Genomic DNA, 16,569 nt, shown 5'->3' on the forward strand with positions numbered 1-16,569 from the left:
GTATAAGCTTTAAAGAGAATCTAATCCAATCATCTGTCTATGGACATTTATGTTGTTTCCAGGTCTTGGCTATTGTGAATAGTGCTGCAAAGAACATAGGGGTGCAATAAGAAGATGAGGTATATATACACAATGGAATACTACTCAGCCATAAAAAAAGAACAAATAATGCCAATTGCAGCAACATGCATGGAACTAGAGACTCTCGTACTAAGTGAACCGAGTTAGAAAGAGAGAGACATCATGTATTTACCACATGATATCACGTATCTGGAATCTAATATATGGCACAAACAAACTTTCCACAGCAAAGAAACTCATGGCCTTGGAGAGCTGACTTGTGGTTGCCAAGGGGGAGGGGAAGAAGTGGGATGGACTGGATCCTGGGGTTAATAGATGCAAACTACTGCATTTAGAGTGCATAAGTCAACAGATGCTGCTGTATAGCACAGGGAACTATATATAGTCACTTGTAATGGAACATGATGGAGGATAATATGAGAAAACAATATATATATTTAAAAATATTATTTAAAAAATAAAGAGAATCTATATGTGATCTACAAATTTAAAGGTAGATTAAAAGTTGGGCGACATTTATAGTAAAGAAATACTTAACTGGAGTTCTCGTCGTGGCGCAGTGGTTAACGAATCCGACTAGGAACCATGAGGTTGTGGGTTCGATCCCTGACCTTGCTCAGTGGGTTAAGGATCCAGTGTTGCCATGAGCTGTGGTGTAGGTTGCAGACGCGGCTCAGATCCTGTGTTGCTGTGGCTCTGGCAGAGGCTGGTGGCTACGGCTCCACTTCGACCCATAGCCTGGGAATCTCCATATGCCATGGGAGCAGCCCTAGAAAAGACAAAAAAAAAAAAAAAGAAAAAGAAAAGAAATACTTACTGAGCTACAAATTTCCCTTCCATAAAATTCTGAAGTGTCATATCCTTCTGTGTATCTTCTTCTTTATTTAAAACCCCTAGATCTATGCTATCCAATATGGTAGCTGCTAGTTCATGTCACTACTGAGCACACAAAATGTGAAATAAGAGGTGCTGTGTCTCTAATGCACATTGGGTTTCAAAAACAGTACAAAAAGGTAATTTTTATATCAACCACATGTTGAGACAATAGTCCTCTGGATATATTGGTGAAATTATTTCATCTGGGTTTTTTTACCCTTTTAAGTGGCTACAAGAAAATTTTAATTTTCTCTATCTGTCCAATCTGTATTTCCATTGGATAGCACTGCTCTAGAATTTTGTTTCAGGCATCCATGACATACTTTTTGCTGGGGACAACTAGAAAAAGAGGAAACCAAGTACTTAGACATTGAAAGAAAGCGAAGAGACAACAGAATGAGGAAATCTGGGGAGAAGTAAAAGGAATTGGGATAATAGTATCTATGACTCAGAACCGTGATCCCATTGAGAAGACGGCTGCTGAGTGGCGGTGCGGGCGAGGTTCTCAAGGCAGAGCTGAGACTGTGTGATCAACCTGTGTTCTGGAAGGGGAATTTAAGACATGCTGTGGAAAGCAGTTCAAATGGAAATTCCCCAGAAAAGCTCTCATATCAATGTTATTCTTAATCTTTGGAACCTTCACAGGAATTGAAAGGCAGAGGACGGCAACCCTCAACTCATAAAATCAGGAAGACAGTTGACTGGAGGGCCAGTCTTGAGGGAGGGCTCTTTGTGGCAACAGGGCCATCAGAGACATTCCAGAAACTTTCAGAGAGGGAGCTCCTGACATTTTCTAGCAGGAAAGGGATAGAAAACAGATCTATTATCATTAGCTTAAGCTATAGAGAGACACGAATTTATTTTTTCAGCATACTATCTACATTACTTTAACGAATGGAAAAGTAGTTGTTTCCTCATAGCTCCTAGGAGGGTTCATTTCTGCTGCGCCCTGCAGGAACGCCTCACCTGCCTTTCCTACAAGGTTTAAGGTGAGCACGGGAGGGAGCATTTCACTCCAAGTTTCTCCGAAAAAACCAGAGGCATTCCCTTTTAAACAATCCCAAAGCCTCCTGTGCTTGGTTATGGACAGGACAGGACAAGAAGAATTATCTGCCCTCTGTTCTCCAGAAGAGACTTAACCTGGCAAGACAACCAAGTCTTTTTTTGCAAAAATGTTCTTATTAGCTTTATTTAAGAAATTTTTTTATTATAGTTGATTTAGAATGTTGTGTCAATTTCTGCTGTACAGCAAAGAGACCCAGTCACACATGCGTGTATACATTCTTTTTTCTCACATTATCCTCCATCATGCTCCATCACAAGTGATCAGATATAGTTCCCTGTGACAACCCAGTCTTGAAAGTACCAGCTTCCTGGCAATTTCTCACCTGATCCCACTCCACCGTTCAGCATCTTCTTATCTCCTGCTACCTTCATTCCAACCATCAAATGTGTAAAAACCCACTGCCAGAAGCCATTGGCACAGCCACCAGTGACTCGAACTGATGGTGAGGTGTGTCTGTGTGTGTGTGTGTCTGCGTGTGTGTGCACGTGTGTGTGTGTGTGTGTGTGTGTGTGTGCTTGCGCATTTACAGAGGTAAAGAGGAAGCAAAGGAGGAGCAATCTCTGTTCTCACACCAGGGCCTGAGCCTCACACTAATTAAGTCAGATTCTTGGAGAGGAGCCAATGCATCTGCTTTATTTTAAATGCTCCCTGGGAAAGGAATGAGTTATAAGCCATGCAAAAACATGGATGCTGAGTGGAAACTATCCAGGGAGCTGATTCTTAAGAACTAAGTGGAAAATAGATTGCTAAAATATATACTGTTAAGTGAAATAGCCAGTCTGAAAAAGGCTATGTATGATTCCATTTATATGACAATTTAGAGAAGGCACAACTATGGAGATGCTGAAGAGATCAGTGGTTGCCAGGGTGTAGGAAGGGTGTAGGGTTGAAGAGGTGAAGCACAGGGAAGTTTTTAGGGTGGTGAAATTATTCTGCATGATATCTAGTGGTGAATACATGACCAGATGCATTTGTCAAAGTCAACAGCACTTTGCAGCAGAAAGAGTAAACCTTTTTTTTTTTTTTGTCTTGTCTTTTTAGGGCCACACAGCCAGTATACGGACGTTTCCAGGCTAGGGGTCCAATTGGAGCTGCAGCTGCGGGCCTACCCCACAGCCACAGCAATGCAGGATCCAAGCCACATCTATGACCTACACCACAGCTCACAGCAACACCAGATCCTCAACCCACTGAGCAAGGCCAGGGATGAAACCCATGTCCCCATGGATACTAGTTGGGTTTGTTACCATTGAGCCACAATGGGAACTCTCAGTAAGGATTATTTACTTTCCTATAGTAAAAGTTATATTACTCCTTAGTGTATGCAAATGTAAAAAATCATTTAGAATGTCGAGAAATGCCATGATAGAATGTAGACAAATATATGAAGAAAACTGTATAACAAACATACGAAGAAACCTCACTGAAGGGGGTGGGAGGAAGGTCTGACCTAAGTAACTTTGAAATGAGTGTAGATCTAAGATTCAAAGCAAAGGGGATTACAGGTAAGCACTGTCCTCCAGGTCATAAAGTGGCTTCCCTCAGGGTTGTGGGTTAATTCTGATACCGCTATACATGTATTCTAGAATTGGACTACTAAGTAAATGGAAGATGCTATGCTAAGTAAGTAGTGGATGCTGTGTTTCTTACTCTCAGAAGATTACAGCTGAGTAAGAAGAGGCTAGAGAGATCTATGTATAAAAGTTGGAGACATCAGTCTGAACTCATGTTTAGCTCAATATAGAGTATATAAATCTTAATGTAGATGATACATATAGAAATACTTATAGATATGTGTAGACACTCGGGTCAGTATATACAGATATATTTCCTTGCTCCGTCAGCTAAGAAGCCCTAGAAGCAAAGGACACTTCAGCAGCAGTGAGCACACCAAGCACCCAGCTCTTGGTTTCTAATACCAACTATAATAAAAGGAAGCAGGGCTTCTTAGGAAAACGGCTGATTCTGGGTCTTGGCAGGGAACATACAATAGGAGTCTGGAGTATCTTGTAGTTCGAGAAAATAAGGAAGGGCTCAAAAAAACCCCCACACAAGAAAAAACCCACAATGATGGGGGTATGTTAAAGAGACACAGGAGCTATTAGTAGCAGCAACAGTAGTAGTAGTAGTAGCAATAGCAGTAGTAGCAGCAGCAGTATTAGCAGCAGTGGTAGCAGTGGTGGTAGTAGTAGCAGCAGCAGTATTAGCAGTAGTGGTAGTAGTAGCAGCAGCAGTAGTAGTAGCAGTAGTAGTAGCAGCAACAGTAGCAATAGCAGTAGTAGTAGTAGCAGCAGTAGTAGTAGTTATAGTAGTAGCAGCAATAGTAGCAGTAGCAGTAATAGCAGCAGCAGTAATAGTAATAGTAGCACTCACAGTAGTAATAGCAGCAATAACAGTAGCAGTAGCAGTAGAAGCAGGATTGGGTTATAACACAAAGTATAGAATACATATCCACGAGTCCATAGTGACATAAATAAACTGTTGCCTGGGTAGACAGATAGATAGATAGATAGAAGAGAATAGACAAGTCTCCTACGCAGAAGAATTCAACCCTAAAGAATTCCACTTACATAAGTGAAGAATTACTTTTTTTTGTCTTTTGTCATTTCTAGGGCCGCTTCCGCGGCATATGGAGGTTCCCAGGCTAGGGGTCGAATTGGAGCTGTAGCCTCCGGCCTACGCCAGAGCCACAGCAATACGGGATCCAAGCCACGTCTGCAACCTACACCACAGCTCATGGCAACGCCAGATCGTTAACCCACTGAGCAAGGGCAGGGACCGAACCCGCAACCTCATGGTTCCTAGTTGGATTCGTTAACCACTGCGCCACGACGGGAACTCCTGAAGAATTACTTTTAATTGGTCTTCTTCATTGTGGAGCACCAGAAAAGAATCTGACTCGTCTCCATGAGATTCGGATTCAATCCTTGACCTCACTCAGGGGGTTAAGGATCCGGCATTGCCATGAGCTGCAGTGTAGACCAACAGCTACAGCTCTGATTCAACTCCTAGCCTGGGAACTTCTTTATGCTGTGGGCGGGCCTTAAAAAGAAAAAAAAGAAAAGAAAAGAAAGAAAAATAGTACTTCACCTCTGTTACTTTCCTCCCTAAAACCCACAACCCCAGTGCAATCAAGAGCAAAAATATCGGCCAAATTCCATCTGGGGGACACTCTACAAAACACTCTTCCAAACTGTCGGTCATAGAAAAAAAGCAAAGTCTGACCAAGTGCCAAAGTCAAGGGGAACCTAAGGAGACATGACAATTAAATGGTATCCTGGATGGGATTCTGGAACAAAATAAGGAAATTAGGGAAAGACCAAGTTATCTGAATATAGACTTTATTTCATAATAATGTATCAAGGTGGGTCATTAATTGTGACAAATGTACCACACTAGTGTAAAATGTTCATCACGGGGAAACGCGGTATGGCAGCTCTGTACTATCTTCCTTTTTTTGGCCGTACCCGTGGCATGTGGAAGCTCCCTGGACAGGGATCGAATCCAAGTCGTTACTGTGACCTAAACTGCTGCAGAGACAGCAGGAACTCCCTATACTAGCTTCTTATCTTTTAAGTCTAAACAATTGTAAAATAGGATTTCCCATTGTGGCTCAGCAGTAACGAACCCAGCTAGCATCGATGAGGACGCAGAGTCGATCTCTGTCCTCGCTCAGTGGGTTAAGGAGCCGGCGATGCCAAGCATCTGTGGTGTAGGTTACAGATGCTACTCATATCCTGCATTGCTGTGGCTGTGGCATAGGCCAGCAGCTGTAGCTCTGATTCGAACCCTAGCCTGAGAGTTTCCATAGGCCACAGGTGCAGCCCTAAAAAGCAAAAAAAAAAAAAAAAAGAAAAAGAAAAAAGTAAAATAAATATTTTATTTTATTATTATTATTATTTTTTTAAAGGCTGCACCCTCAGCATAGAGGTTCCCAGGCTATGGGTCTCATCAGAGCTACAGCTGCCAGCCTATACCACAGCCACAGCAACACGGGATCCAAGCTGCATCTGCAAACTACACCACAGCTCACAGCAATGCCAGATCCTTAACCCACTGAGCGAGGCCAGGGATCGAACCTGCATCCTCATGGATACTGGTCAGGTTCGCTTCCACTGAGCCATGATGGGAACTCCTTTTTTTTCTTTTTAATATTTTTACCTTTTAAAAAGCTTCTTAGACTTTCTAATGTGCTATCAATGTTGAGAATCACTCCTTGTCCACAACAGTGAAGAGCTGCAATATCCCAAATTAGAATTCTAAATGCATTGCCTTCTAACAGGATTAGTCTGTCATGTGGGATTAAATTAATTTAAAATGCACGTATATCCAAATTAATTCAATTTCGATTATTTTAAAATTAATAAATTTAATTGTATTAAAGTTAATTAAAAGATACATAGATGTCTAGGTTTACTCCAGATCTATGAATCAGAGTCTCCAGGAAAAAAAAATAAAGCAAGGGTGAGGTTCTAGCTTAGTTTTAAAAGCTTCTGTATGAGAGTTCCCGCTGGGGTGCAACAGGATCGGTGGAGTCTCTGCAGTGCTGAGACACAGGTTCGACCCAGCCCAACCCAGTGGGTGTTTTGCCGCATAGGTTGCAACTGCAGCTGAGATCTGACCCCTGGCCTGGGAACTCCATATGCCGCAGGGCAGCCAAAAATAAAAAGTAAAGAAAAGCTTCTGTGTGATCCTGAACTACAGCCCCAGATAAGAACTGTTCTTCGTGAAAGATTCCTCAGTGGGGAGGTTAGACTGGATGTTAAAATTAGCCATGGGCTTGGGGTTCATTTGGGGTTCAGTGGGGTTTTGCCTGGATACCTTTAAGCCCCCAAAGCATTTTTGCCATGGGGGAAGGTGATTCGAGTTCTAAACCAAGAGAGAAGCAGTAAAGACTCATGTCCTAAAGCCTGGCGGTGGCATCCCTGTGCCCAGAGACTGGCAGGGGCACTGCTTTGCATCGGTGCTCTGCGCCTTCGCCCCAACAGTTCTACAGCATTAGCGGGAAGCCTACCAGGAGCTTGGCAGACTGCTGTCTGTGGGCAGAAGATCATCGCGGAGCTTGGTGAAGAAGGGCTCATCGAAAGCACCTACCAGCTTTCCTGCAGTCATGTATAGCTTCTTCCTGGGAGACCATTGGGCCTTCATCAAGGGTCAGGGCTGGGAAGAGGTTTTCAGATCATCTGTGATGGGCATGGGAGTTGGCAGGTCAGGGGAGCCCTTCTCATCAGCTACCTCCTCCTTCCTCTCCCCCTACGCGCGTCCGCTGAGCCCAGCTCAGCTCCCATCCGCAGACTCCACACCTTTTCCCACCCTCCTGTCTTTCCATCTGAGACTTCCTGGCGAGCTCTGCTGAATAATGAACTGCAAATTAAGGTGAACCTCTGCCAGTAACTCTGTTTTTTAAAAAAGAGTCTTCATGGGAGCTCCCTGGGGGAGAGGGGGTCTAGCGGTGAAGACTCAGCGCTCTCATCACTGCAGCCGGGTACAATCCTGGTCTGGGAACTCAGGTTCCCACATCAAGCTGCTGCAAGCTGTGGCCCCCAAATAAATTGATTCATTCAATTAATTAAATAAAAAGGAACTTCACGCCACACAGACAGGAGGGTTGCAACATCTGTGCAGAGACTGGCTGAGGAAGTTGGCGAAGCTGCAAATGAACAGGAAGCCAAGAAGGACCAGGGAGAGAAGGCGGTTGGGGACTGGAAAACGGAACGAAGTCTCAGGTGCAGAAAGGAACTCAGGTCTGCATCTCACAGGACCAAGAACAACAAAGGGCTATTATGCTTTTGCCTGGAAATAATCCTTAGGAACCTGCTATGTCATCAGGGATGATGGGGAAAGCCGAGTATCAGCATCGGTCTTGGAAAGAGGATAACGCCCCAGGCAGCCAGAGGGACCAAAACGGGATTGTCCACCTCTTAGAGCATTTGGTTCCTCTGCCTATGGGTTCTGCCCCAAATGGCTATCTACTGGCTGAGGGATCTTTGGGTGTTAGGGACCAGACAGTCCTGGGCCTGGAAACCAGCATCCTCTGGGACTCCAGTGACCACAGAGGAAGCGCTCTGGTGGCTGAAAGTCGCTGGGATCAAGAGCCTGGGCAACGCAGCCTGTGCATGTGACTTTGGATGCCAGAGTTGTGCTTGGGTTGGCCAACAGTCAGTTTTTTAATTCGTCTCTAGATACAGGGAAAAGAAGGCATCATTTATCTTTATTTTATAGTACAATACCAATTTTATGATATTGCTAGGCACTCAGTCAGTTCAAAGCGCTGGCATCGTGAGGTGCTTAAGCCATCTGTCTTTGGCCTCTGAAGCCCATCTAACTCAGTTGGTAATAGCTTAGATGGGCAGTACCTATGATTCGATTCTGTTTAATCTGGACAGATTCCATGTATTCAATCCTGAGAGTAAAAACCTGGACCAAAATGCATCTGAAATGTAAGAGGAGCCTTTACTCCAACATTTTAAGTCTTGACATTTTAAGGGAAGAAACACAAAGACATCCCATGTGGAATTCTATGTGGGTTTTTTTTTTTTTTCAGTGCAATACCTTTCCCCCAAACCTATCATGCTTAGTAAAAATTTTCCAAATCTGGTGCTAGTTTTAAATATGATTACTTTTCAAATGTTGGAACAGAGCCCCTTCTGCCATTTGCAAGTGGAAATATTTTCTCTCTCCACCTTTAAAAGCCCTTAGGGATTGTTGTACACGTGTGCCTGTGTAATCTAAAATGTAGTCACCTTTAAATTTGCTTTGCAGGGAGTATTATTAATGGCCCATTTTAGCATGAGTCATATTAACAAGAGGGCAGGAATCTGAGACTTGCTCTGCGGCAGTTCTGCCAGTATGGAGGCTTTTCAGCAGGGAGATTTTGAAGATGGATGAGAATATTAAAGAGGAGATGGGACATTTCAATGCTGGCTCTATGACCCCTGAACTCCATACCTATCAGGAAGATGGGGCTGTATTCCAGCCCTTTTGAATGAAGGGCTATATGGGTTTGGGTTCAAAATCTTTGTAAGAATATACCACTTTTTGTTAGCATGTTGCAAAAGAGACCCCAATTTCAAGAACAAAAAAGAGTGGAAACTCTTTGCTGCACATGGATTCAGTATGGAGGCCGCATCTACATGGCCTTGACTTGTCTACACCGCCATGACCCGCCATCTGTCAGGGAGGGGACTTCGACCACACTGCTGTTCACACGGGTGCGTAGCAGGTCAGTAAGAACACTGTGTGACCTTGATCCACAAAGCCACACCAGCACCAAGAACCACAGAAATAAGTAAGTCAACACAATGGATCTCATTATAGTTCATCATGTTACCCAAATCTTTAAGTTGTGGAACCTGCGGAAAATATGTTTGCAAAAGTCATTGGTCTTGAGTGATTCCTTCAAATATTTTTTCAGTAAATAAGTGCTTAGGCACTGCTTATGGTGCTGAGGACAGAGGCCAATGAGTCATGGTCTCACAGGTAGCCTATGGCCTGGGTACACATACAAATATCCAGAAAATCATGATATAGGGTGACATGTGCTCTAAGTCCCTGGTGCTGTGGGAAAAGATAGGTTCACTCTCGACTTTGGGGTCAAAGGGTCCAACTTTCTGGACAAGGGTTTGTATACAAATGACTCTATAAATGCCTAGAGGTTTAGATGTTTATTACATTTATATTCTGTTTTTAAAAATAGCAACTCAATCCCAAAAGAAACAACCTAAATTGAAAAATGGGGGGAAGACCTAAATAGACATTTCTCCAAAGAAGACATACAGATGGCCAGTAGGCACATGAAAAAAATGCTCAATGTCACTAATTATTAGAGAAATGCAAATCAAAACTACAAGGAGTTACCACCTCTCACCAGTCAGAATGGCCATCATTAATAAGTCCACAAATCTGCAAATGCTGGAGAGGGTGTGGAGAAAAGGGAACCCTTTTATGCTGTTGGTAGGAATGTAAATTGGAAAAACCACTGTGGAAAACAGCATGTAGGTACCTCAGAAAACTAAATGTAGAACTACCATATAATCCAGCAATCCCACTCCTGGGCATATATCCAGACAAAACTACAATTCAAAAACATACATGCACCCATATGTTCATAGCAGCACTGTTCACAACAGCCAAGACCTAGAAACAACCTCAATCCCATCAACAGATGAATGGATTAAGCAGATGTGGTATATGTACACAATGGAATGCTACTTGGTCATAAAAAAGAACAAAATAATGCCATTTACAGCAACATGGATGCAACTAGAGATTCTCATACTAGGTGACGTAAGGCAGAAAGAGACAAATACCATATGATATCATTTATATGTGGAAACTAAAATATGACACAAATGGGCCTTTCTGCAAAACAGAACCCCCCTTTGGTTGCCAAGGGGGAGGGAGAGGGAGTGGAATGAGCTGGAAGTTTGGGGTTAGTAAATGCAAACTGTTACATTTAGAATGGATGGGCAATGAGGTCCTACTGTACAGCACAGGGAACTCTGTCCAGTTTTTTGGGATGGAACATGATGGAGGATAATATGAGAAAAGGAATGTGTGTGTGTGTGTGTGTGTGTGTGTATACATATGTCTTTGTGTGTGTGTGTATGACTGGGTCACTTCACTGTACAGAGAGACAGGCACAACACTGTAAATCAACTATACTTTAATAAAAAAAATACTGGGAGTTCCCGTCGTGGCGCAGTGGTTAACGAATCCGACTAGGAACCATGAGGTTGCGGGTTCGGTCCCTGCCCTTGCTCAGTGGGTTAACGATCCGGCGTTGCCGTGAGCTGTGGTGTAGGTTGCAGACGTGGCTCGGATCCTGCGTTGCTGTGGCTCTGGCGTAGGCCTGTGGCTACAGCTCCGATTCGACCCCTAGCCTGGGAACCTCCATATGCCGCGGGAGCGGCCCAAGAAATAGCAAAAAGACAAAAAAAAATACTGGCTCCTTATCAGTGATAAAAAGTCAAGGAAAAAACTTATGAGGCTAATAGAAATATGTGTACATCCCTGGCTGTAAATAATTTAAACTGTCTAAGTGCCTAAGACAAGTCTGATTACATAGGAGGTGTGAGTTGGTGCCCAAAAAGCAGATGGGGGAAAATGCAGAGAAAGGCAGGATAAGCCAGGAGGGGAAATCTGATGGTATGTTTACATGAGACATTCCTGTAACAAAGCACTTCCACATTGTTTATCTAATTTAATTACACGAGTCAAGTGAGGCAAGAACACGGAAGATCAGGAAGGTCAGTAAATTCCTCAGGGGCATAAGCTACTGCAGCGGACTCCAGGCTCTCTGTCCTTGGCAGTGCCATCTCTCTGAGAAAACAGTAGGCACAGGTGAGTCAGGACTGAGAGCCCTCCGCATCTCCAGTCGTCCATCCTACAGGTGGGACCACTTCCACTGCGTCATCATGACGCAGACCTTGCCCTTTAGTATCCAGAAGCTTCCCTAACAAGATGCCAAGGCTTTCGTGAATTTTGCATCTGAGGTTGGTGTATTGTTGATAAAAAGCAGACATGACCTCACTGCCAAGAAACGGTTGATTTGAAGAGGATGATCAATAACCTGTGTCCTTTTTTATAAAGTTATGAAATAGTATCTGAAATGTTTCTGGTGATGCATTCTCTAAACTTGCCTAATCTTCATTAGAGATATAGCAGAAAACAGCCCGTTTTCCCTAACCGCCTATTTCAAAATGACTTCCTGGTCTCTTTTCTCCCCTGTGCCTATGTGACTATTCTAGTTAGGAAGTTAAATGACAAAACATATAGTCTCTCTTTTTTTTTTCTTTTGTCTTTTTAGGGCCGCACTTGTGGTATATGGAGGTTCCCAGGCTAGGGGTCAAAACAGAGCTGTAGCCGCCGGCCTGCGCCAGAGCCACAGCAACGCCAGATCCGAGCTATGTCTGCGACCTACACCACAGCTCACGGCGATGCCAATTCCTTAACCCACTGAGCAAGGCCAGGAAGTTCCTAGTCAGATTCATTAACCACTGCGCCACAACGGGAACTCCACCAAATTCATGGTTCCTAGTCAGATTCATTAACCACTGCGCCACAACGGGAACTCCACCAAAAAATATATTCTTTTTTTTTTTTTTTGTCTTTTTAGGGCTGCACCTGCAGCATATGGAGGTTCCCAGGCTAGGGGTCTAATCAGAGCTGTTGTTACCGGCCTATGCCAGAGCCACAGCAACACCAGATCCGAGCCACTTCTGCGACCTACAATACACCATAGCTCATGGTAATGCCAGATCCTTAATCCACTGCGTGAGGGCGGGGATGGAACCCGCAACCTCACAGTTCACAGTCAGATTCGTTTCCGCTGCACCACAATGGGAACTCCGGTATATTCTATACTTTACACTCCATATAGTCCACTATGAGGGCTTTAGCAGAAATGTGATGGGGCATTGCAAAAGACAGGTGATTATATAGAAAGATAAAATGATAGATAATAGATATATATGAGAGATGACAGATGATAAATAGATGATAGATGGATAGATAGGTGATAGATAATAGATAATAGATAGATGATAGCTAAATAATAGATAGTAAGACAAGATGATAGATAATAGATGATAGATGGATAGATAAATAGATAATAGATGATAATAGATAGATAGATGATGATAGAGAGATGACAGAAGACAAGTGAATGATAGTAAGTGGGGTGGTGGGTGGGATGAGTGAGTAGGGAGATAGAAAGTTGAAATTCTAAAAGCCCCAAAGTGGAGTTCCCGTCGCAGCGAAACAGAAACGAATCCGACTAGAAACCATGTGGTTGCAGGTTCGATCCCTGGCCTTGCTCAGTGGGTTAAGGATCCAGCGTTGCCGTGAGCTGTGGTGTAGGTTGCAGATGCAGCTCAGATCCTGTGTTGCTGTGGCTATGGCGTAGGCCGGTGGCTACAGCTCCGATTCGACTCCTAGCCTGGGAACCTCCATATGCCGCGGGTGTGGCCCTAAAAGGACAAAAGACAAAAATAAATAAATAAAGCCCCGATGCGAACTAGAATTAAGGTGTACCAAATATTATTATTTCCAGAAATCAGTAGGGCTTTTTCCCCCCTGGATTCTGGATTTGCAGTTCCTTGCTGTACCTCATCTTTCCTCGGGTTAAGCTAAATAATAACAATATCAAAAGGAGTGAAGACTTAACTACAGATTTGGTTAGTCAATGGCAGCTACCGGACTTTCACAGGCAGCAGGGATCTGCCCGGAGTAAATCCAAACCTCAATAAGGTGGCAGGAAGGGAATGTGCCATCCAGAGCCCCCAGCCCCTTGGCCCAGGACCACAGTGCATCTCTTCCAGGGGAGAAAGTGGAACTGAAACACATGCCCCGCACGCAGAACCCCGAGGGTTTGGCTTCAACCTGCCAGGCGTGAGCTCTCCTCCAGAGACAGCCTCACTCTTCTGAGGACCAGGCACTGCACCTTAGGTGCCAAAGAACTCCCCCAGGCCCCCTGCTCTTCCCCAACCCTAAGCCTACAGTTTGTGGCTATTGGCAGCAACACCCCAGTCTCTGAGGACTGCAAATGAAAGAAAGACTCTCCAGAGGGACAGCCGAGGAGGCAGCAGGGTGGGTCTCTGGGTCTCAGAGTCAGGCCCCCAACTCCCTTCCAGGCCTGGTCTTTCTCACTGAGTCAGCACCAGGCAAGCAGAGCCAAGGTCAAGGGCCTGCAGTGGCCTCCCTCGCTCCTTCCTCCACCTGAATCGCCCGCCTACCAAGAGGAGACTGAGTCCAACAGAGCTTTCAGTTAGTTAATAACTTACTTACGAGACTGCAGGACATAAATCTGTGCTCTAAAATTGGTGGTAATTTGATCATAAGTGTCACCTTAAAGAGCATGGAAAGAACAAAGGACAATTGGCTTCTCTGAGTGAAATGGTCTTGAGGATAAGCTTTTATGATCTTGAGAGAAGAAACTCTGAATAGTAGATGCACTTCTTTTATTCTCGGAAATACAGAACTTTTATTTCTAAATATAACACTCCTCTCAACAATCTTCATTATTCTAAGTCAGCTAAATAAATACATGTGCTCTTCATGGGGACGCCCTAGAAGACAGAAGCTCCATGTGACAAATCTGCCTTTCTGTGTATAACAGAGATACGATGTATTAATTAAGTTCCCCTGGAAAAATTTATCAAAGATCCCAGGATAAGATATATATTGTCTGTGAACTGGTTTTGTTTTTTTGTTTGTTTGTTTGTTTTTCTTTTTTTGGGCGCGCCCATGGTATATGGAAGTTCCCAGGCCAGAGATCAAACCCTAGCCACAGCAGCGACAACACCAGATCCTTAACCTGCTGCACCACCAGGGAACTCCTAGTGTTTTCTCTTTCACATGCCATGAGTTCCCACCGATGAGCTGATGGCAGGAGAGCACAGAGCTGTTTTTGCCCACTTACAGCAGTTTCCATTATCCCGGGTTTTCCAATGTAATCTTCCCCTTGTGCCCTTTGTTTTAGAGTATGTGACCCTAGCCTTTCATTCTCCTTTGGGCTTCTGATAGTTTGGGATGTTACCGTAGACTGGTTTGATTTATTTTTGGAAATAAGTTATAGTGTACATAACGGTGGATGTTTCTCCTATGTGGCTGTATGGAGAGCAACCTCCTTCACTGAGATTTAGCTGGGAGCGCATGCACTTTTTATAGGGACACATCCTGGATTGGCTTTGTTATCTGGTGGCCTGGCAGCCTGTGGTGATAGGAAGAGTCCAAGCCATTAATTATTCCCTCAGGCTGGAATAACCCAGAAGACTTACCTCAGAAGCAAGACGTTGTATCTTGAAATTTTTTTTTTTTAATGGCTGCACCCATGACATATGGAGGTTCCCAGCCTGGGGATCGAATTGGAGCTGCAGCTGCCGGTCTACCCCACAGTTATAGCACTGTAGGATCTGAGCCACGTCCGAGACCTACACCACAGCTTACGGCAACACCAGATCCTTAACCCACTGAGCAAGGCCAGGGATCGAACCTGCATCCTCATGGATGCTAGTGGGGTTTGTTATGGCTGAGCCACAACGGATACTCCTGCATGTTGAGATATTTTCTAATCCTCAACCCTACATTTAATATCGACATTTCTTGAGATGATCCTAAGAACTGATAGAACAGAATAAATGTTGGCACTTTGCGTGTGGGGAGAGAATACAGAGAAAAGCTGAAAGGCGGAATAAACAAACCAAGTGTACTTTGTCTCTTGCCTGTCACAACCATTTTCTAGTCCACATCCGCATGTGACGCATTGGGGACAACCCACCACGGACATCCACCTCTACTCTGGCTTATAAGGAAGGGCTTCCTCTGTAATGCCTTTCAGGGTTTGCAAAGTACTTCTCACAGACAACACCAGGTTATAACAAATACCTTCTTATCAGTTCAACATCTTCCAAGAAGTAGGCAGAGCTGTTGGATTTACGGTTGAAGGACACAGTCTTTCCTGGTCTTTGTGCTAGTGACCTTGGCGCCCAGGGCCCTTCCGGGTCTCGATGACTCCCCAAAGCTCTAGCACTGGGTGCGGCAGCTGACTCAGGGAGCCAGAGCTACACTAGGCTTCCGGGGGTTGCCAGAGACACTCAGCCCCTCAAGGGCTATGCGACAGTGGGGGTGCCCGGGGTGGGTGGGGGGCACCAACTTCTTTTGTGCCGCTCTGTCCCTCTCTCCCTCTCTCTCACATACTCACACACACAAATCATCCCATTTTTTCTTCTTCACAGCATTTTTCAATACCTGAAATCACATCATAGACTTATTTGTTTGCTGTCTGCCCTCCCCTCCCCTTTTTTTTTTTGCTTTTTAGGGCCACACTTGCAGCATACAGAGGTTCCCAGTCTAGGGGTCTAATCAGGGCTACAACTGCCAGCTTATACCACAGCCACAGCAACGGAGGATCCAAGCCGCATCTGCAACCTACACTACAGCTCACAGCAATGCTGGATCCTTAACTCGCTGAGCAAGGCCAGGGATTGAACCTGAAACCTCATGGTTCCTAGTCAGATTCATTTCCACAGCACCACCACAGGAAGTCCTGCCCTCCCCTCCTTGAAGGCAGAGAACTTTATCTGTTTTGCTCCCTACTATCTCTCCAAGAGCTGGTGCAGTACCTGATATGTAAAAGGCACACACACAAAAAATATTTGCTGAATGAATGAATTAATCCAGCAAGAAAGAAAAAAAAAATCAACAGAATTGGGGAGACCAGACAGAATGAATTAACCCAAGAATATGGTGAACTCCCCCAAATTAATCTATTTTAAATTGCTGATCACTTGTTAAACAGCCAACACCGTATACATAACACAAAACATCTACTCTGCAATACTTAGACATTACATGTGTATGGCGTAGAAAGAAAATACATCTTTTGTCAGAAATATTGGCAATGTTGGAGTTCCCTGGTGGCCTAGGGGTCAAGAATCTGTGGTATTGCTGCTATGGCTCGGGTCACTTCTGTGGCCCGGGTTCGATCCCTGGCCCAGGAACTTCTACATGCCATGGGTACAGCAAAAAAAAAAATGTAGATAGAT

At 44.3% G+C, this 16,569-nt stretch overlaps 1 protein-coding gene across 1 annotated transcript in view; it reads left to right on the top strand.

Annotated features, from left to right (window-relative positions):
* RNF175 (ring finger protein 175) overlaps positions 1–14,788 on the top strand; it is a 36,506-nt gene extending 21,718 nt beyond the window's left edge. The window contains 5 exon segments of the mRNA XM_053743530.1: positions 7,012–7,052; positions 7,054–7,130; positions 9,255–9,260; positions 11,494–11,596; positions 14,668–14,788. Coding sequence (XP_053599505.1) covers positions 7,012–7,052; positions 7,054–7,130; positions 9,255–9,260; positions 11,494–11,596; positions 14,668–14,788 — 348 coding nt within the window.
* The last annotated feature ends 1,781 nt before the right edge of the window (positions 14,789–16,569 follow it).

Source organism: Phacochoerus africanus, chromosome 10, assembly GCF_016906955.1.
Source record: "Phacochoerus africanus isolate WHEZ1 chromosome 10, ROS_Pafr_v1, whole genome shotgun sequence".
Classification (NCBI taxonomy): domain Eukaryota; kingdom Metazoa; phylum Chordata; class Mammalia; order Artiodactyla; family Suidae; genus Phacochoerus; species Phacochoerus africanus.